This window comes from Hyaena hyaena, unplaced genomic scaffold (genome assembly GCF_003009895.1).
Source record: "Hyaena hyaena isolate Hyena2069 unplaced genomic scaffold, ASM300989v1 scaffold_334, whole genome shotgun sequence".
Lineage (NCBI taxonomy): Eukaryota > Metazoa > Chordata > Mammalia > Carnivora > Hyaenidae > Hyaena > Hyaena hyaena.
In genome coordinates this window covers 1,640,874-1,662,919 of record NW_024080967.1, presented here as the reverse complement: position 1 = coordinate 1,662,919, position 22,046 = coordinate 1,640,874, and the positions used below count along the sequence as shown (strand labels likewise).

Sequence of the window (22,046 nt, the reverse complement as noted above, 5' to 3'; positions counted from 1 at the left end):
GGAGTCATATTTAGATTGCGACAAAATTAATTAATATTTGTAAGGATCTTGCTTCTTTACAAATATGACTTTTTGCTTCTCTTTTCTGGGACATTTACTGGAGAGTTATGCTATTGCTGTAATGACAGAAAACAAAAACAAAAACAAGAAAGTGACAAATGTATAAAAGTCCTTGGATTACCTGTTTGATAAGAAACACTTTTTGATAAGGGAGGCCTCTATAATAGTTTTTTTTTAATTACAATACATGCAAAACTACACGCTTTGCTAATGTATGACCATACCTCTTTGAGACTGTTTGGCTGTGGTCAAGCCCAGAGTTGGAGGGTCATCAGAGATGATGTAAGAGGTCCACATCAACCATCATAAAAGAGAGAAAAAGTGTATTTTAGTAATAGCTTGCCCTTTTATGTCATTTTTCCCATTATAGTGTCCACATTTTTTATCACGACTAGTAATAAGAAATTTGTTACTAGTATTAGTAAACTAATATTTACAAAAAGAGAACAATTAACCAAACACTTTACATATATTCTAACTCATGTGATAACCCTCTCCTAAACCTCTGTGTTACATGTGAACTAACTAAGGCACGTGGAAGTAAAATGATATGCTCCAGGGCACACTTCAGGAGATGGCTGAACCATGATTCAAAAATAGGTGGTATAGGGATTGAATGCTGTTTGAACCTTGTTTGAAAAAAAGGGTTTTTGTAGAGGTACTGAAATTAAGGATCTTGAGATGAGGGGAGGTGGGGGGGATGGGCTAAATGAGTGATGGGTATTAAGGAGGGCTCTTGTGACAAGGACTGGGTGATATATGTAAGTGATGGATCACTGGATTATACTCCTGAAATACTCATATATTTCGAATAAATGATTTTCATAGCACCACACACAAAAAAAGAATGACCTTGAGATGAGATTATCTGGATTATCCAGGTGGGCCCTAATTCCAACGACAAGTGTCCATACATGAGGAACACAGAGGAGAGAAAGATAAGAGGAAGAGGCAACGTGACCACAGAGACAGAAGTGATGCAGGCACAGCCCAGGATTGCCTGAAGTTGCCAGATGCAGGAAGAGGCAAGGGAGAAATCTTTCCTAGAGGTTTCGGGGGGAGATGGTCCTGCCCACACTTTGATCTGAACTTCTGGGCTCCAGAATAGTGAGAGAATAAATTTCTGTTGTAAATCATCCAGTTTATGGTAGTTTCCCGGGACAGACCTAGGACACTAATGTGGTCTGGCTCTACAGTCTGTTTTCTCACTCCTTGAGCTCTATATACTGAATCTAAACACCTACCACACTTGCCCAGGACATTTGCTTCTCCCTTCTCCACAATCACTGTTGCAAACATTCTCCTGTCTCCTCAAACTGGTATATACCTGCATTCTTCCTTGTCCTTACTCTCATTGGATTATATTGCTGAATATTTTATTCAGAAAACATGCCATCAAGAGGTAACTGGGTGGCTCAGTCTGTTAAGCATCCAACTCTTGATTTTGGCTCAGGTAAGTCTCAAGGTTTAGTTGGTGAGATCAAGCCTCAAATTGGGCTTTGCGCTGATAGCATGAAGCTTATTTGGAATTCTCGCTCTCCCTCTCTCTCTCTCTCTCTCTCTGCCTCTCCTCTGCTTGCACGCAGTCTCTCTCTCCCAAAATAAATAAATATACATTAAAAAAAAGAAAATCAAATAGAAGCCCCTTTATTGTTCCATTTCTAAATTCACCAATTTGTGTTGTTCCACATTATTGAAATTTTTCCTTTGTTATTTGAAGAACTCTCTACTTCTACCCAAGCACTTGTACTCTTGATGTTTTCTTCTTTACCTTACCAAATTCTTTTTTTTTTAATTTTTAATGTTTTATTTATTTCTGAGAGAGAGACAGCATGAGCAGGGGGAAAGTCAGAGAGAGACAGGGAGATACAGAATCTGAAACAGGCTCCAGGCTCTGAGCTAGCTGTCAGCACAGAGCCTGATGTGTGCTTGAACCCACGAACCTGAAATCATGAACTGAGGCAAAGTTGCATGATTAACCAACTGAGCCACCCAGGCGCCCCAACCTTACCAAATTCTTTATTATGTATTAGTTATCTATTAGTGTGTAGCAAATTACTCCCCAACCTAATAGTTTAACAGCATACACTTATTATCTCACAGTTTCTGTGCATTGGATACCCAGGCATGTGCCAATTGGGTCTCTACTTCAGGGTCTTTCCCAAAGCTGTAACCAAGGCATTACCCAGAGTTGAGGGCTCATCTGATGACTCCAATGGGAAAGGATGTGTTTCCAAGGTCACTTTTTCCAAGATCCTGCGATAGGCAGGAATGAGTTCCTTTAGGGCTTGTCAGACTACAAGACTCAGATCCTTGCTTACTCTTGGAAGGAATCCATCTTCAGACCCCTGCCACATGGATTTCCCCACTATGGCACTTGCTCTATCAAAGTCAGAGAGAGAGAGTCTGCTAGCAAAACAGAAGTCACAATGTTTTTTAACGTAATCATGTAAATGACAATGCATCACCTTGGTCCCATTCTATTGCTTAGAAGCAATTCTCTAGGCCAGCCAACAGTCAAGGGCATGAATACACACTCCTTCATGCTTTATTTTTCCTACATTATCACATTCTCTGTCTCTAAAGGATGATACTAATTGGTATGCAAACATGCTTTAGATTATCTAATTTTGAGGGGCACCAGGGTGGCTCAGTTGGTTAAGCTCCCAACTCTTGATTTCAGCTCTGGGCATGATTTCATGAAACATGTGATCAAGCCCTGCATTGGGCTTCCTGTTGAGCACAGGAGCCTGCTTGGGATTCTGTCCCTCCCTCTCTCTCTGCCCCTCCCACATTCTCTCATGCTCTCTCTCTCTCTCTCCCTCTCTCTTTCAAAATTAATAAACATTAAAAAAGATCTAATCTAAGATCTAACTTTGAAGCAAAACCTATGAATCCATATACCCTTCCATTGACCACCCAATTTACCATCTTAAAATTTTATAGTTATCACCCTTTTTATATTGTTTAACAAAATTTAGCCTATTCCAGTATAATGAGATGTTCTTCTCTTTTTTTCCTATGATCATTATTTTATCGTTTACATATAGAACACCTATCTTTTACCTTTTGAACACTTTTATGCTTAAAACATTGTGTATTGTATGAGATAGGGATTATTATATTTTTCCATATTCCTAACAAAGTGACCCAGAATGATCTAAAAAAAAGACCACCCTTTTGCACTGTAAAGTAGTATAAACTATGTGATAAATCATGCGACCATATATGTGTAGGTTGATTAGATTCTTTTTATTGTATAGTCTACATAAAACTTTGAATAAAAAATAAACATAAAAATGATTCTTATATCCTCAAAGAAGGTAATATTTTCTCACAACAAGGAATATGAAATCCACTAATGAACACACAGACATGTGATAGAGAGACAAACCTTCACACATACAAATACACACAGGTATCTGGATATCTATACTCTCTAGATCACAAATTAACCTTTGTTAACTATTAAGTAAATATTGTTCCTTGTTGCTCCTTTATTTAGCATGTCTTTGATTTAGTGAAGTTAACCTTTTGTTTATTCCTTAATTGTTTGTTTGTCTTTCTTGTAAATGTTCTTTGCTCATTTCTTTGTTGGGATTTAAATATTTGTCCTAGACATATAATCTGCATACTTATTACCTACTTTTACTTTTATTTTATTGTTAATATCCAGAAATTTTAAGAGTAATGTAGCCAAATCTACCATAATTTTCCTCTAGTTTCTTCAGGTTGATTTCTAGAAATTTCAATATTTAATCATTTAATAATTGTGGGGCTTATCCATGCAAATGGAGACTGGTCAAAATTGAAATGGATTTTGCTCCAAATATGTAAGTGATTTTTCTAACATCATTTCCTGAATGCACACATACCTTGGAGATATTGAGGGTTTGGTTCCAGACCACTGCAATAAAGTGAATATCATGATAAAGCAAGTCAAATAAATTTTTTTTTATTTCCTAGTGCATATAAAAGTTATGTTTACAATATACTGTAGTCTATTAAGTTTGCAATAGCATCGTGTCTAAAAACTGATGTGCATACTTTAATTAAAAATACTTTATTGCAAAAAATATGAATCATCATCTGAGCTTTCAGCAAGGCATAATCACTGACCTCAGATCACCATAACAAATATAAAATAATGAAAAAGTTTGAAATATGGGAGAATTATCAAAATGTGACACAGAAACATGGAGTGAGTACATGCTGTTGGAAAAATGGCACCAATAAACTTGCTCGATGCAGGATTGCCACAAACCTGCAATTAATAGAAAACATACTATCTGTGAAGCACAGTTAAATCAGGTATGACTATAATCTATTCTTTCCCAATATCTGTGCTGGATACTAGGGCTAGATAACTTAGAAAGTCTTGGGTCAGGCTGAAGTCTTGCAGTATCTGTATGGAAGCCAATTCTCTACCTTGTCAATCCTATCTCCTTTCACTCTTCCCCCCAAATTCTCCAGGTTCTGCCCTTCAGCTTGGAAGCTTAGGATACCTCCACAGCCCAGAGTGATGTTCTGTATGTCTGTGTTCTGTCTTTCTCTCTCATCTTCTCTTAATGCTTTATGGATGCCTTTTATTCAGCTATACTACCCATAATAGGAAAATTAACAAAGAGAAATAATGTATATAATTTTTGTGCATCACCACAAGTATGCACACATGAACACACTCTACCTTTTATTATTTAGGAGCTCTCTCTGGCTATGAAAAATAGGATTGATAAATAGTTGTAGAAACAATCCTCTTATAGCAAATGTTCAGCTGACTTAAGAGAGGACAAAGTTAGGTAGAGAGCCAATTTGCTTTTCCTGGTTTTAATTTAAGTATGGATTAAATCAATCAATTTAATACCTAAATGTCTCTATAGTCATTATATGAATCTACTGTAAGTAGGTATAATTAATGCAGTCATCTTTGGGAAATACACTTTGAGATATGCAGGCATGCAAATTGAATTAGAACTACTATGAAAAGATTAAAAGAGAAGTTGTTAAATGGATATGCATGAAGTAAGGCCTCCCTGTGGTGTTTTCTTTCCGTTTTCCTCCCCTCCCATCTCTTCTCCTCCCCTCCTCTTCCCTCTCCGTATTCCCCTTCCTTTAATTTCTTCTCTCTCATACTTCACTTCTGTTTTCATTGGAATCATAGAACTGAATTAATCATAATCTTTGGTTCATGATACACCATCATCATTAATCTGTGCAATTCCCTTCTTTGGTTTTCTTTTGTCCTCCTCCTCCTTCTTGTTTTTGTTTTTCTTGTTTTTATTCCCAGTTCCCACTGCCATTTCTTTCCTTCCTTAGTCACCTGCTCTAGTGCATTTAACATTTTTTAGAAATATATAGTGTTTTTGGATATATGTGTATCCTTGAAAAATGTGTGTAGTTATTTTGTGAATGTATCTGGTTTTAATTTATAAAAAGTGGTATTCTGCTATAGATATACTTATGGTTATTTTTTTGACATTTATTTATTTTTGAGAGACAGAGCACAAGCTGAAGAGGGGCAGAGAGAGAAGAAGACAACACAGAATCTGAAGCAGGTTCCAGGCTCTGGGGTGTCAGCACAGAGAGCTCAAAATGGGACTTGAACCCAAATTGTGAGATCATGACCTGAACCCAAGTCGGAGGCTTAACCAACTGAGCCACCCAGGTGCTCCTTTTATGGTTATTTCTTTAACTCAATATGTGGCTTTGCACTCAGCTGTATGCTATAGGTATATGTAGATCATTGCTTTTGGCCAGTGCATAGTCCATAAACTACTTTTTCTTCTTTTTTTCTTAATGCTTTGTATTTATGTATTTATTTATGTATGTATTTATGTAGGTATTATTTATTTATTTATTTATTTATAACAGAAAGAAGGGGCAGAGAGAGACAGAGAGAGAGAGAGAGGGAGAGGGAGAGACAGAGAGAGAGTATCCTAAGCAGACTTTGAACTCTCAGAGCGGAGCTTGACATGGGGCTTGAACCCAGGAACCACAAGATCATGCCCTGGGCTGAAACCAAGAGTCAGAGGCTTAACTGCCTGAGCTACCCAGACAGCCCAGCCCATAAACTATTTCTACCCCACTTTTTCATTTCTCTCCTGGAGACGATCACCTAGGTTTCCCAGAACTCCCTGGTCCCCAGACAAAGCTGCACCATACCTGCAGTACCAACTTGTGAAAAGGGCTCCCAGGAGAGGTTTTCCAGGGCATAAGTGCTGCCAGATTGTTCTCCAGATTTGTTGGCTTGTATTTCTTAGTGTTTTGGCAAGATGCACATAAATTTGAAAATCTGGTAATGCGCCAACATTCAAGGGCAGGTTGAATTTTATAAGTGAGAAAAGTCAAAAAGGAATCTAATGTTTAAGGCTCTTCTAAAAACAATGCTCTTTTAGATTAACTGAAAAACAGCATTTTTGAGAAATGATGCATTCAGCATATAGTTTTATCTACATTTATTGATTTGGGTCAGATTTTAGGAACAACATTTTGCATGAATTATGTTTCATAGCATTTTAACAGGGATTATATATGGTATAATATGATTTATAGAATAACCAAAAATTTATTACTGTTACAGTTTACATTTACAAATCCTCTAACATAAATTAAGTTTCCCCAGAGAAAATTAAAAGAGCTGACATTTATTAAATACCTCCTGTGTGTCAGAGAAATAAGCACAATTTTATTATTCTTCATACAATCATTGTGTAATATTCAGTATTTTGCTTTTATTTTATTTTTTTAAATGTTTTATTTATTTCTAGGAGAGAGAGAGACAGCGTGAGCAGGAGAGGGTCAGAGAGAGAGGGAGTCACAGACTGAAACAGGCTCCAGGCTCTGAGCTGGCAGTCAGCACAGAGCCCGACGCGGGGCTCGAACCCACGAACACGAGATCATGACCTAAGCGAAAGTCGGAGGCTCAACCGACTAAGCCGCCCAGGCGCCCCTGTTCCTTTTAGAGGTACAGAAATTAATATTCTGAAAGGTTAAATCATTTCCCACAAAATTGCATAGCTGGTATATATAAAGGAGCTAAGATTCAATTCAAGGACTATTTTAATTACAAAGTCTTAATCTTCACCAGGGACTTTTAAAAAAATGGCATAGTAGATAGCATAAAGACAGTTAGTTTGGTTTAGTGGTTAAGAACAGAGTCTGTAAGGGGCACCTTGGTGGATCAATCAGTTAGGGGCTGGCTATTGATTTTGGCTCAGGTCATGATCTCCTGGATCCTTGGTTGGAGCCCTGTTTTGGGCTCTACACTGACAGTCAGGAGTCTGCTTGAGATGGTCTCGCTAACCCGCCCCCAGCCTCTCCCCTGCTCACACTTGTGCAGTCTCTCTTACCACCCCCCTTCTCAAAATAAATAAACTTAAAAAAAAAAAAAAAAGAAAGAACAGAGCCTCTAATCCTGGTGTCCAAGTATAAATCTCAGTGTTGCCATTTACAAACTCCAAAACCTAGAGCAAGTCACTCAAACTCTCTAGGTCTCAGTTTCCTTATTTGTAAAACAGAGATGATGAGAATAATGATACCTACCCTCTAGAGTTGTTTTGACTTGTAAATGACTGATATATTTAAAGCTTAGGACAGCTTCTGGAACACACTAAGCAGTCAGTTATTTATAATCTGTTCTTTTTCCAAAGAGGTTCAGATATTTATGTCAGAACCCTGTTCACCCAGGGGAAGCTGACACATCTCCTGCTCCAGGGTCCTCATCAGTCTGTGTCAATCAGTGTAATGACATGACCTTTTCTGGTGACTAGTTCTGGAATGCTCAAACGGGCAACCATAGATAATAAGACTCAAAATTTTGGGCAGGGGAGGGGAGCAGTGGGGAGGTTGGGGAGATGGATTCTGGAGAAGCTCTATGCTTGCTTTTTTGTGAAAAACTACTTCCTTGACCACTCAGCATATATAAGGAAGCACAGAACACTGAAAGTTACTGGCACTCACCCTTCAGCCATGAGGAGAACCAGTCTTAGAAGCCAGCCAGGGTCGTAAAAGGGCACAACCTGAGTCAGGGCATCCTGAAGCCACTGGATGAACCAAAGGCTAACCCAGCTCTAGACTCCAACTTACTTTTTATAAAAGTTTTAAAATTTTTATTTATTTATTTTTTGAGAGAGAGACAGAGACAAAGAGGCAGAGACAGAGATGGAGAAGGGCAGAGAGAGAGAGAGAGAGAGAGAGAAGGACAGAGAATCCCAAGCAGGTTGCACAGCTGTCAATGCAGAGCTTGACGTGGGGCTTGAACTCATGAACTGTGAGATCATGACCTATAGACTCCAATCTATTGCTTAGACCAGCATGAGTTAAATTTTTGGTGGGTTGGGCTGTTGATAATTATATTCATGTGTCTGTAAGCAGATCATGACTAAATGTTATCCCTTTTTCTAGCTCTGAGATTTTAGTGATTGGGTGAGTGAACTACTTTGTTTTTTTCTGAGTTTCTTGAGGGAGAATTTAGTTGCCACAGGAAAATCAGGTTTAGTTGGAATGACAGATGCTAAAGCGTTTTCCTAGGAAAGTTTGAATGTATGAGAAAGATTCTTGGAAACAGAAGAGGATTATACAGGAGGGCACTGTGAGAGCAGCTAAAAATAGGGTTAAAAAGATAAGCAAGGATGATCAATTTTTTTTTTTTAAAGAAATTAACTGAGTCAGAAAAGATTGAGGGAAAACAGTGAATCCAAAGGGCTTATAACATGGATGGTGATTATGGATCTGATGGGAGCAAGCAACATGGAGCTAGGAGGTGGGCAAGAAGTCCACGGGTGGAATTAATCAACCTCTCTATTACAATCAGAACCTTGGTGTGCAGTTGTGGGAAGACACTGCAAATGAATACTTTAATCATAACCTTAACTAAACTATGAACCAAAATTGCACATAATTTAAACTATCATATTTATTTAACATTAAAGAAACATTTGCTGAATACATTGTGAATACAACATTGTGTAGAGAATTGTTCACAAAAAATACACATATCACAGGTGCCTGGGTGGCTCAGTTGGTTGAGTGTCTGACTTCGACTCAGGTCATGATCTCACGGTTCATGGGTTCAAGCCCCGTGCTGTGCTCTGTGCTGACAGCTAGCTCAGAGCCTGGAGGCTGTTTCGGATTCTGTATCTTCCTCTCCCTCTGACCCTCCCCTGCTCATGCTGTCTCTCTCTCTCTCAAGTAAATAAAACATTAAAAACCATTTTAAAAAATACACATATCGAATAAAGGCAAATGATACTACAAAATTGGTGAGCAAGATTTGCAACATAGATGAGAGGTTGCTCTTGGGGATTTCTATAATCCAGATAGAAAATTCCAGAAGGAAGAAAACTTACTTAGCTCACGTTCAAAGTTGCTTTCAGTGGTACATTCTTCTCTCTAGGCATATAACAAGAAATACATATTTATTAAATAGGTATGGTAGAATATACACAAAACAAAGACCCATTTCTGCTCTTCTCACAACAAGACAGTGACAATTGATGACCTATGTTATAAAGTCCTCTTACAAAGAATAACATATGTTCTTCTTTCCTCAACTTTCAAAGATAGATGAATATAAACAGAATTTAACAATATTATACAGGCTGATAAAAAGTAGAATTCTTAATATATATAGACTCATATATTACAAAAAATCTCTAATATTATGATAAAAATGTGAAGAATAATCCTAGGAAGAAATACCTGTGGTCAATAAACATTCAATTCCACTGGTAAACAAAGAAGTGCAAATTAAAATAAGAAAATGATGAGATTTCTTTTTCTTATTTTGGAGTGAGGACATTCAGTGTGGTGGAACATGTACTCACACACTGCTTTCTATCGATAATTGATAAAATATTTCTGGAGTGCAATAATGAGGGCAAAAACATACACTACTAACTACGCTTCAAGGTTCTATATTTATTAACTCAACCTCACAACAACCCAGTGAGGTAGGACTAATCGTTACTCTCATTTTACAGATGATAAGAAAGTTAGTGAGGAAAAGTTAACTAAATTTGTCAAGACTACATAATCAGTTGGTGGTAATGCTGGGGTTTACTTTACACTGACTGATAAAGAATAAGGTACCCTGAATTTGGAAGCTTGGAATTTAAACTTGCTTCATATATTATGCTGTAGTATATGATCATATTTATTGTATTATAAATGGTTACTAAAGGATTCAAAACATACTACAGATATTTTGACCAATAATTTGTTGGCTTTCACAACCCACAAGTTGATTTAACAAACTTACCGTGTGCAAAATTTTGTTTAAATCTCTTGAATTTTTGAGAAACATCCAGAAGATAGTAAAATCATGTAAAATCTTCACTGAAGTAAACAGGAAATAAGGTTTCAACCAAAATGCATAGTGATTGGTTTATTAAGCCAGGAGTCAAGAAATTGAGGCAATTGTTCTATCATACAGAAAACTCAGCTATTTGATATCAGTTACATAGACAAAATGATCTAAAAATACAACCCTATCAGCATTTCAAGGAATAATTCATAAGGTCGATATTCTCATTTATATCAATTATTCAAAGACTTCTGATGAATATGAGGCTAGAATTTTCCTTAGAGAAAAGCAGACAACAAAATGGTAGCCTTTACACAACAGAATTGAAATAAACATAATTTATAGCTTCTATTCACATATCAACTTTGATAGTACTTTTTATCCTAAATTGATTCTGTAGTAGATAAGGGGAAAACAAGTTCTTACAGTATAGTATTTAGGAGAGCTCTTTAATGAGACAGATTTTGGTTTCATTCCAGGTTCTGCCACTTTCAATTTGTGTAAACTTGGGCAAATTGTGGGGGTAATAATAGTATCTACCCAAGACAATCATTGGAGAGTTGAGTAAGATTGTATGTGTAAAGAGTATACTGCTCTACCTATCACATAGTGAAGAGCTATTACACATCATCTATTATGGTTGTTATTGATACCTTCACTGATTGATATCAGTCAATGACTGATCCACAGAAATATAGCACAAAATCAAGCTTAATGAAATACAGGATTTAATATGACTTCCTGTACAAAGCATCTCTCACAACAGGCCTCTCAAACAGAATAATAAAGTTACCCTAAGTAATGTCTCAGGGACTTTAGAACACCAGTCCATAGGTGATTTGGAAGTTGTCGTAACTTTTAACTTACTCTCTCACCTTAACTTGGTTTTCTTCAAGGTCTTCCTTGTGCTTTGTCTGATAATTCATTCCTACAGAGACTGTATAATTACTATAAAGCACTTAGTGTATTTTGGTGTACATAAAAGTTATATTTGTATTTTTCTTAAAAATGACATTTGGTATTGTCATAATAACCTTTCTAACTCTTCATTTTGCCAGAAAATCATTGAAAAGCAAAATAATAGCAAATAACTCCTAATGGATTACATGCCAATAAACAGGGATTATTAAGGATTGACATTGCTCTGGGTTTAACTGTGTATTTTCCCAAGAGTAAAACTCATCACCAAAAGGGTCCTTCTCTGGCATAATATGTTATCAGTTTATCTTGTAAAAATCTTGGTTTAGTAAGCTTTCAAATACAGTTGACCCTTGAACAACATGGGTTTGAATTGCATGGGTCCACTTATATGTGGACTTTTTACAGGACTGTAAGTGTATTTTCCATTCTTTATGATTTTCTTAATATTTTCTTTCCTCTAGCTTACTTACTGTAAGAATACCACATATTAAATCTGTGTTAATTGAGACTCCCTCTCTCCCTGACCCTCCCCTGCTCACGCTGTCTCTCTCTCTCCTAAAAATAAATAAAAACATTTAAAAAAAATAAAATAAAATAAAAGGTTGGGGCGCCTGGGTGGCTTAGTCGGTTAAGCGTCCGACTTTCGCTTGGGTCATGATCTCGCGGTTCGTGGGTTCGAGCCCCGCGTCGGGCTCTGTGCTGACTGCCAGTTCGGAGCCTGGAGCCTGCTTCAGTCTGTGACTCCCTCTCTCCCTGACCCTCCCCTGCTCACGCTGTCTCTCTCTCTCCTAAAAATAAATAAAAACATTTAAAAAAAATAAAATAAATCTGTGTTAATTGACTGTTTATGTTGTTGGTAATGTTTCCTGTCAACAGTAGGCTATTAGTATTAAGTTATTGAGGGGTCAAAAGTTACATGTGGCCTTTCAGCTGTGTGGGGGTTGGAGCCCCTAACTCCTCTGTTGTTTAAGGGTCACCTTAGCATCTTTTACGATCTTTATCAATTTCAGAAATTTTAGGAGCAGCTGGGTGGCTCAGTCAGTTAAGCATCCATCTTCAGCTCAGATCATGATCTCAACAGTTCATAGGTTCAAGACCCGCATGGGACTGTGCTGACAGCTCAGAGCCTAAAGCCTGCTTTGGATTCTGTGTCTTCCTCTCTGCCCCTCCCCTGCTCATGCTCTGTCTTTGAAAAAGAAATAAAAACATTATTTTTTTTAATTTCAGAATTTTTAAATATTCTCAAGTTTATCTTGTTATTATTTCATGCTTTATGAACAAATTTATTTATGCTACTAGTTTCAGTTCTGATCCTACATTATGACACAAAGGATATTGTGATAAGAACAAAAATGAATGTTAACTTCAGTTAAACAGATAAATGTATTCCACTGACACTATTTTGACCTGAACTAGCTGGGCATTTTTGCCTCTTCTACCAGAGTAATCTTATAATCTAATTTATAGCTTAAATTTAGGTCACTTTGGAAAAATGCATAAGATTAAGGTTATAATACTAATTCATGAAAAATGACCCGGATTCAGGGAAAAAAATATATAAATGATGAGATTTCAAGTTCTTATAATAGAAGATTTAAAAATTATTCTCAGGTAAAAAGCCCCAATTTATGCTACATGAACATGTATGAAATAATAAATTATGCAAAAATTTCTTTGGATTTCTTCAAAATTTCCCCAACTTTCTTCCTGATTCTATGATTCTTACAAAGACAAGAGACAACATGAATAAATTACAAATGAGTTTCTATAAAGTATTATCTATGCATGGGGTGGGAAAAATTATCTCTTTCTCCTTTTTAACCTCTCCAATCATCATTTCTGAGTCTTGGAATATAGTATTTCAATGTTAGATCTGTTAGCATTTGACAGGCAGTAGCTTTCAGATTCCCTATCATCTTGGAAGTAGGCATGGCTCAGAGCTAGGTTGGAACCTTGCCTCCTCTCCCTGGAAACACCCAGAGGCATACTCTCATTTCCTTATTGCAAGGAATTGGCCCAAGCCAATAGCAAGTTAATTTCTTATCTGTTTTCATGAATATGTAACAGTGGATTGAAGCAAAAACTTGTTCCTACATTGAAAATATCAAATACTGACTACTTATTGACATTTTGAGTTCTGCGATGGTCCTTGGCTTGGAGATGAACTAAGATTATTAATTGTCTTTCCCTTCTCTCTTGGTAGGCACATATTCTCAGGTCCAGTCTGAATCAAAGGCAACAGGCCTGGCCTGGCTCCAACTTGCAGGACAGCTAGAGGCTGGTCTTGCCCAACAAGAAGGATGACAGTGTCTGGCTTCCAACTTTTCCTCATATTGCTATTCAGCCTGCAACTTTCACTAACCAGAGATTCTTAAAAGGAACTATCATCAGTGAAAACAAGGATATGCCCAAGCTAATGATGCAGGGTGCTAATTTGTCTCATCTGCCAAAAGACATGTAAATGTTACTAGATCTGTTTTTGCTGAAATATTTGGGCATATTTCAAACTTATTCCAAGTGCTTTTTTTTTTTTCTGATCTAAGCCAATTACCTAAATCCATGTACCTAGCTATCACAATTTTCCAAGATATCGCAATTTTCTAATATATAGAATACCCCCTTTATAGTCTGGGAAGTGTAATCATACTCTTTGGCTCAAGCACTATCACAAATTTATCATGCACAACATTTTCAGACGGGGAGAGTCCATGAGGTTCACTTGGGTGTGACCATTCCCTTAGTGTTTGACTCCTGTAATGGTTTTCCTTGTACTTTGCTATTTTAAAAGTGCTGAAGTTTGCAGTTCCTCGTGTAAAGGATTTTCCTAAGCTCCCTTCTGGCCTACTTCATTACTTGGCCTCACTTTGCATGTTCTAATTTTTGAACTTATTATTCTCTGTGGACAGGGTTTTTGACATCCATCTTCTCTTTAACAATCAAAATGTTATACATTCTGAAATTGCTCATACCATAATCTGTTCATGTTCCTTACTTTTGCTACAAGAGTTGCATGGGTAGACCAAGGACATCATAATACTGTTTATTTCATTCTTTTCAGGTAATTGCAAGTCTCATTTTCTTAATACCTCAATAGGACTTTTTTAGATTCCATCTTTTTACCCTTTGTAAAATGTTCTCACTGCCATTATGTTTATTGTGAAACAATAAATGTCAAGCCATAGCTATAAAGTCATAGCTATCAGTCGTAGCCTTTTCAATAACTAACAAAGGATGGAACTGATTCTTCCTGCCTAGAATTGTTTGAGTAAATTCTGTAACATTCTGCTTCACATGGTCTATACAATTTACAAGAATATGTTCATGGTGTTAATGTTAAATTGTTTCTTTTTTTATTCAGAAATTTACTGTGTGTTTATTTACTTGGCAAAAGATAGGCCAGAGGGGAGGGAGAAATTTGGAGCATTGTGGCAAATGTTATTATATCTGCATGTATAAAATGTGAAACACAGCCTCTTATTTTTAAAACACGTTTAAAAGCCTATCAAACACCTGGCAAGCCACTCCGGGATCCTCACTCATTCTTGAGCTGCTCTAATAAAATCTCACCTTTCAACCAGAAAGAAGGCTCAGAAGGTTCTCAGTAGCCTCCATGATTAGCCTTTGCTAATTCTTCAGTTAGCACCAAGGATTTAAAGCACAAAACCTGGAGTTTTTTTCATGTGTTTCAACGATACCTTTGATGGTACACAAAAGTACACAGCTTTCAGGAAACAACACTCAGCTGGCAGTGAGGAATCATCAATGATTAATTTAGGAGGCCCATCCCTAGCATGTGGAAGTAGCTTCAGGATAATGGCAATGAGTAGTCTGTATCCAGGCGATGGGTTGCTTTGCAGTCCTGATGTTCAGAAGGTGGTGAAAGAAGCTGAGGGAGGAGGGCTTGGAGGAGCCCCTTACCGCATGGTTTGGGGGGTGGGGAAAGGGCTGACAGAATACAGACTTTGATCTCTTGCTACATACATAGTGTTAATCTAAACTGTATACTCAGGGTAAATAAGATATGATTTGTTATTTCACTGCTTTCCTTCATAATGCTTTTCCTTTAATTCTCCTTTCCAGGTGCCCAAATGATCACATTCCCATTCCCGGTGGTAAAATACCTGTGAATTAGAAGATGGATGGTGTGGTGATTGAGCCCGGAGTCAGGCTGCCGAGTAACAGTATCCTGGCCTTCTCACACGGTAGGAGGCCTTGAATGGCCCTGAAAGTTCTAGGAGGGAGGTGTCTTAGGGCGAGCACCTGGCCGTTGCCCCATCTTCGCTGTCAGTCATCACCCCGCCTCGCTACACTCACCTTATTTCTGGATCCTGATTTGAGAAGCCTGGCTCCTGTAGGCACTTGAGAGTGCTTTCCTAAGGTCTCGGCTACTTAGCTGGTGATTTTGTAGTTGGCTGATATGAAAGAACGGAAGTGCATGTATTTCAAACACATTACTGAAGATCCACTGGATGCGGGGCGATGAGAATCCAGCGGAACACCGATGGACAAAAATCCGGCTCTCCGAGAGTTTACATTCTGGTGGAATTAGAAGTTGTTCCTCAGCATCTGCGCTGTGCTCATTATCAGCTCTGCCTGAGGACTGCTTGAAGTTCGCCGTTCAGGCAAAGGAAGCACAGCTTTCCCAAGGGCCATTGTAAGCGGGCCTCAGCTCTCTGCGGACAAAATGTGAAAGAATATAAATTGCAGAGCCTTGAACGCGGCGGGGTAGGGGTGGGGTGTCACTTGAGGTGGCGTCTATTAGAGTCAATACGGCGGAGTCAGGGGACCGTGGCAGAGCCTGAAAACTTCAAGCCAAACAAACTCAGGGATCACAACCCCCCGCCCCCCCCACCCCCCCTGTTCTCCTCCTCCCCTCCGGGGAGCCACGGCCACCGCCACGGGAAAGCCGTCCCAGGGGTAGGCCGGGGGAGACAGGGGGCTTGGAGAAAGTGGACTGGGACTCGCTCCCCCTGCTCCCCCTCCCGGTCATGGGCTTTGCCCTGGAGCGCTTCGCCGAAGCGGTGGACCCGGATTTCGAGTGCAAGCTGTGCGGCCAGGTGCTGGAGGAGCCCCTCTGCACACCGTGCGGACACGTCTTCTGCGCCAGCTGCCTCCTGCCCTGGGTGGTGCGGCGGCGCCGGTGCCCGCTGCAGTGCCAGCCCCTGGCGCCCGGCAAGCTGTGCCGGGTGCTGCCTCTGCGCAGCCTCGTCCAGAAGCTGCGCGTCCAGTGCGACTACCGCGCCCGCGGCTGCGCCCGCGCGGTCCCGCTGCAAGAGCTGGCTGCGCACGTGGAGCGCTGCGACTTCGGCCCTGCCCGCCGCCGCCGGCGGGGCTGCGTCTCGGGGCCCGGCGGCCGCGGCGGCGGGGACGTGCCCGCGCGGGGGGGCTGCGCCGCGGCGCCGGGGCCGGGCCGGGGCGGGGGCGCGCGCGGGGGGCCGCCGGGCGTCCGCGGCGGCGGCGGCGGCGGCGGCGGGCGGGGGCCCCGGCCGCGAGTCCTCGCCTGGAGGCGGCGCGAGAAGGCGCTGCTGGCGCAGCTCTGGGCGCTGCAGGGCGAGGTGCAGCTCACGGCCCGCAGGTACCGGGAGAAGTTCGCCCAGTACATGGCTCACGTCCGCAACTTCGCCGGAGACCTGGGCGGCGGCCACGGCCGGGTAAGCGCAGAGGGGTCGGGCACCTGGGGCACGACTGGGGTGGACGGGGGACCGCTGCTTTCCGGTACTTGGGATTCCTTTGGAAGGTGACATCCTTAACTTACCACGCGGTGGGAAGCATCCACCCGCCCTGACCGTACTCCACTGTTCGTACCTTTTGGATGTTAGTATTGCATTTGAGGATGTCTCCCTTCCACTTCTGTTAGGATTGGAACGAGTTAAACAGATTCAATTCCAACTTTTCATAGAGAAGGAGGAATTAGGAAAACTTGTTTTCCCACCCTGACCCTGTCTCCTTTATCTTTCACTCTCCTGCCCTACCTTCTCTGCCATTTTGGGGGAGACCTCTGGCCAGTTCCTAAAGCCAATCAGAAAAGGAAAGCCAGGAAGTCCTCACTTCTCAGACCCTGCCTCCGCTCTCCTGGTGCCGCAGCATCTCTGCGGCCTTGTTAGTTGCACACCTTTAGCCCTGAATGATTTCGTTTCCCTGCCAAGCTGCCTGCATCGCTTCTACTCAGTGCAGGGACTCTCGGGGATGTGAGAAACCAGGAAAACCTCGAGTTGGGAGATGGAGCGATGGGATTTCTTAGATCTACAGTGTTTTCATTACCCCGACCTTCCCTAAAGAATCCTTGCCTTCCTGAGGATTTCATCATTAGTGGAGTGTGTGTGTGCGTGTGTGTGTGTGTGTGTGTGTGGCTTGGGGGACCAAATCTGAGAGCAGCCACATCCATCTGCGGCCAGACTAGCTTTGTGAGCTGTGGGCAGCGGCTGTTTGCCTTCTTTGTCGAAGCTGCCTGCCCCGAACTGTGCTGGGGGACTGCCCGCTTTCAGACTGAATAAACAAGCCTCTTTGCAGCACCCCGTGTGAAGAGGCTTGTTTATAAAGCTGTTACTTCTCTTCTGGAGGACTTCTGCAGTGTTTGACATTGTTGGTCGCTGCCATGGTGAGCAGGGATTTAGCAGGACTTGCTCTCCATTCAAGGAGCTGTTTTCATTCTGCAGCGTCCCAGGGAGGAGCAACACGGGATCATTCCCATTTGGGACTGCTTTGCACTGCCTCCAACCCAGGCATGGAGTTGAGAAGCTTTTGCCCTCGAACCTAAAAAAGATAACTGAAGTGTTAGGGGGCAAAATGTTGCCACTCTGATAAAGCGAGGCACACTGGTTCTCAAAAGACTGGATGCTATCCCTGATTTCTTTCTGTATCCTATTAATATCCAGGTAAATTTACAAAATGGGAAGATCCAGAGAGAAGCACAGGAATGGGCTCTGTGTTATAAGGTCATGTTTCAAGGTCGTAGGGAAGCAATGGCCGATAGAGCCACAACTAGAATCATATGACAGAGAAGTCCATGCAACAAGTCGAGCTATGATTCTAAGAAGTGAGGAAAAACTGCCCATGATTTGCAGACTATCAGAAATCTGCTGTATGCGTCTCAGAAATGTTTTCCCACTGCCGGTAGGGGCTGCTGTGTGCACTGCCTCTGAAACGCTCCTGGGAAGCAGTGGTGATGGTGCTTATGGAATTTTACATTTTGGAAGTAATTGCCAAATATGTAATTTCGTAGGACAGTTAATAGTACCCATAGCCATGAATAAACCTTACCTAATCTGGGCACTTTCTCACCCTGTATTTAAACAGGTTGTAGATATAATTCCCGTTTGTTTTAGTACTATTTGGCTTCCAGAAAAAGAAATACATACTATTTTACTTAATACAAATTCTCTCTTCAAAATTCTTCAGGAATTATGCAAAACCAATTAAGAATGCTATTTAAAATCAGAATTACTGTAATTTAGACCCTGCAATACAATAAAATCCAGATAGCACTGTTAAAATAATTTTATCATATTATCATTATCATTAGTTGCTCACTAATACTTAAATCCCTCAAGACTTTCCAAACTGAAATTTTTACATAAAATTATTCTGAGATTCTTTATTACACTCTAAAAAAATGAGGATACTTGTAGGGTCACCAGAAATCTGTTTTAAATTACAGTGAAGTCAGAATTAGATGCTGCATTAGGATAAGAGATAGATTGATGTGTGAAAAGACAAAGTCCCTTAGATCTTTTTGAAAGTAGCTACTTTTCTCACAAGCACTTTTTTAAAAATAGATACTTTCAAAGTACATTTAGGAAGAAATTAACCTTCTCCCAAATTCAACCATCCTTAATTTTAAGATTTTCTTCTTCTCAAATAGTCACTTATTTACAATTTTTTAAAGGCTTGTTGTAGTATTTATTTATTTATTTATTTTTACCTAGTTATTTCATCCCGTTTCTTGTAGGATGGAGAACATAAGCCGCTCACCATTATGTTAGAAAGAGAAAATGACACATTGGGATTCAATATTATCGGAGGTCGACCAAATCAGGTAACCTACCTTGTTAATGCATAACTCCCTCTTTGCTCATAAAATAATAAAAGACAGCTTTCACTTGTGGATTTTGAATGAGGAAAACAAGTGATTTAATCTTCTAAATCGTGGTTATGATCATGTATCAGATCCCTTAATGCAAATATTCCAGTACATAACTATATTTTTTGAGAAAACAAAACAAAAAACCCAACAGGTAACACACTTGTTCCTCTTTGCTACTTTTAATAAAATCACAGTAGGGTTCTCATTTTATTTACATTGTGTAGCCCATTGGTAAACTTCTTAAACGCATTTCATAATAACGTGTATAGACAATGTATATTTGAAAATATGAGGCAACTGGAGAGACTGATTATGCCTTCTATTAAGTCAACCTGCTCAGTTTTCAGATGCTAACACAGACCAAGCAGTTTATAATGCATGTTAAACAGATGAACAGTTAAAATAAGTTGAAATAAGGGATCATTGTTTTCACAGGCATATAAGCAATATCATGTTAAAGAAAGATAGTTGATTCGAGATATTTTTGGCTCCCCAAATCGTATCCTTTATTTAACTGAATGAGTAATATTTTCTATGTTGATGCCAATGGTTTTCAAAATACGTGACTTAAAAACTTAAACCAGATATTGTAGTTGCAAAGTTCTTTTATATCCTCCAAATACTACATTAACTTAATTTTCACTGTAACTAGAAAAAGGTGGTGATGTTTAAAAAGATGCATGTTCTTTAATTTTCTTAATAAACTGCCATGAAATTTTTGCATCATGCATTACAGATGTTGTCTAAGGAAACTCCCTTAGTTGTTGGCCATATGCTATGTTTAGGTCAGGATGGCAATGACCTATTTCCTTCTTACTGTTTAGTATTTCAAAAATTAGCAACGAATGACTGCTGTGTTTCTGTTTCTAGAACAGTCCCCCGTTATTATGAAAAGATAGAAGTCTTTTCATCATATCATTTTTCTTCCCCTAAGGAATATCCTTATAAAATGCAAGTTAGGTGTGTGACATTTAAATGACATTGGCCTTTTTTAAGAGGCTCTTCAAATTCATGTTAAGGAGAAATAATTAAGGAGAAATAATTTTATTTAAACTGCCATGAAGTAAATTGACGTTTAAAATGCTTATTATAGTATGTTGGGCATTTTACCTAGAGAAGTTCTGCAATATAATTGTTTTTTCGTGACTGGCTAAAAGGTCCTGTTTGTATTATATTGGTTATATGGTTGAGATTTAACTAATCATTAGGCTCATTGCCCCTGGAAATGTGTAACGATTAGCTTTGAATGGGTTCTCTTGCAGTTAGAGTTGATCTTTTGGGATTTCACACTTGAGCAAGCTCCTAGTCTGCCCTGTGAATAGCTAAGGTATGAGCTGTATTTCCAAATCTGTCACATCACGAGGCTCAATTAAATTTTCAAAACTATGACCACATCTCAAATCAGTTACATAGTGAGACTGGATATGTTTTTTGTTTTCCTGTAGCCCTTTATAATTACTATATCTCTCTAGAAGTAAGATGTTTTATGAATAATACCTAGGAACCAGTCAATATCACCTTGTACATACCCTTTCCTCATAGCTTTTTATGTATACCCAAAAACATGAAGTAAATGGATAATCTTGTCAGAGATGCTGGACTCATTCATTAAAGCTGCCATCTTGATTAATGACTATTTGGTATTAAGTAAGTTAAAATTCAGTGCCAAATCCCCAGCTAAGAGAGAGAATTGGATGTTTAGTGAGGTTTGGCAATGTTATATTTACTAAATTGACCTTTATCCAACTTAAGATTTTGTTTATATCTTTCTTACTGATAATGGTTATATTTTTACATAGAATAATAAGGAAGAAACATCAAAGGAAGGGATTTATGTTTCAAAAATTTTGGAAAATGGACCTGCTGACAGAGCAGATGGCCTGGAGATTCATGACAAAATCATTGAGGTAAGACAATAATAAAACACGAATAAGAGCCATGGAAGAAATATTTGGCCGTCTTAAATTTCCAAACATACTGTTTTACCTTGATGTGGAACTTATTAGAGTATTTGTCTATCTAGAGTATATATCTAATCTATATCAATTGTTAGATATTGAGATAAAAGAATAAATTACCTGAAGTTTCCAAATGTGCTAATGAGTATTTTTGCTTTAATACATTGCTCTCCTGGTGAAATATGAAAAAAGTTGTATGATTATTAAGGGATTAATTTTGTATGACATTTCAAAAAATGATACATTTCTGCTAAAGAACATTTTTGATGAGGAAATATTACTGTTTTGAGCTTCTGATTATATGTTACATGGAGAGTTTAGAATTATTTATACAATACCTTTTACCATTTCTCAGTTTAATATGGTTATCTTGTTCATGTAGTTTTCCATAGGGGAAAAATCTGATTTTCTTTCTTCTATTGCAAAAACCTGGTGGGAACTCTTTATTTTTCTCAAATGTGCATTGTAGCTCTATTGTAATATTTGGGGTTGGGGTCAATTATATAAGTTAGTGAAATTTGGGCTGGGATAGTGGAGTTTTGGGTCATTTCCATTTACCACCAAAGTGATTTTGAAATATTAACTGATTGAGATAATAGTATTTGGTATTACTGTAAATGATTAGATTACTTTTATCAGTGGAATTATTTCCAATGTATTAGTAAAGGCATAAATAGAAATTTGGAAGGTTTGACTCCACTACTTTGGAAATACTCTGTTT

The 22,046-nt window shown here is 39.0% G+C and overlaps 1 protein-coding gene and 1 long non-coding RNA gene across 2 annotated transcripts in view; one reads left to right on the top strand and one right to left on the bottom strand.

The window, feature by feature from the left end:
* Nucleotides 1–9,272: 9,272 nt before the first annotated feature.
* Nucleotides 9,273–16,456, bottom strand: LOC120243266. The gene is made up of 3 exons (XR_005531264.1): nt 16,367–16,456; nt 15,599–15,957; nt 9,273–9,450 (listed from the first exon to the last, which is right to left on the bottom strand). It is a non-coding gene; the product is annotated as an uncharacterized LOC120243266 (long non-coding RNA).
* PDZRN4 (PDZ domain containing ring finger 4) overlaps nt 16,273–22,046 on the top strand; it is a 364,845-nt gene continuing 359,071 nt past the window's right edge. The window contains exons 1-3 of the mRNA XM_039249358.1: nt 16,273–16,935; nt 19,233–19,319; nt 21,167–21,274. Of these exons, the coding sequence (XP_039105289.1) occupies nt 16,273–16,935; nt 19,233–19,319; nt 21,167–21,274 (858 nt within the window). The remainder of the gene's footprint in view (nt 16,936–19,232; nt 19,320–21,166; nt 21,275–22,046) is intronic.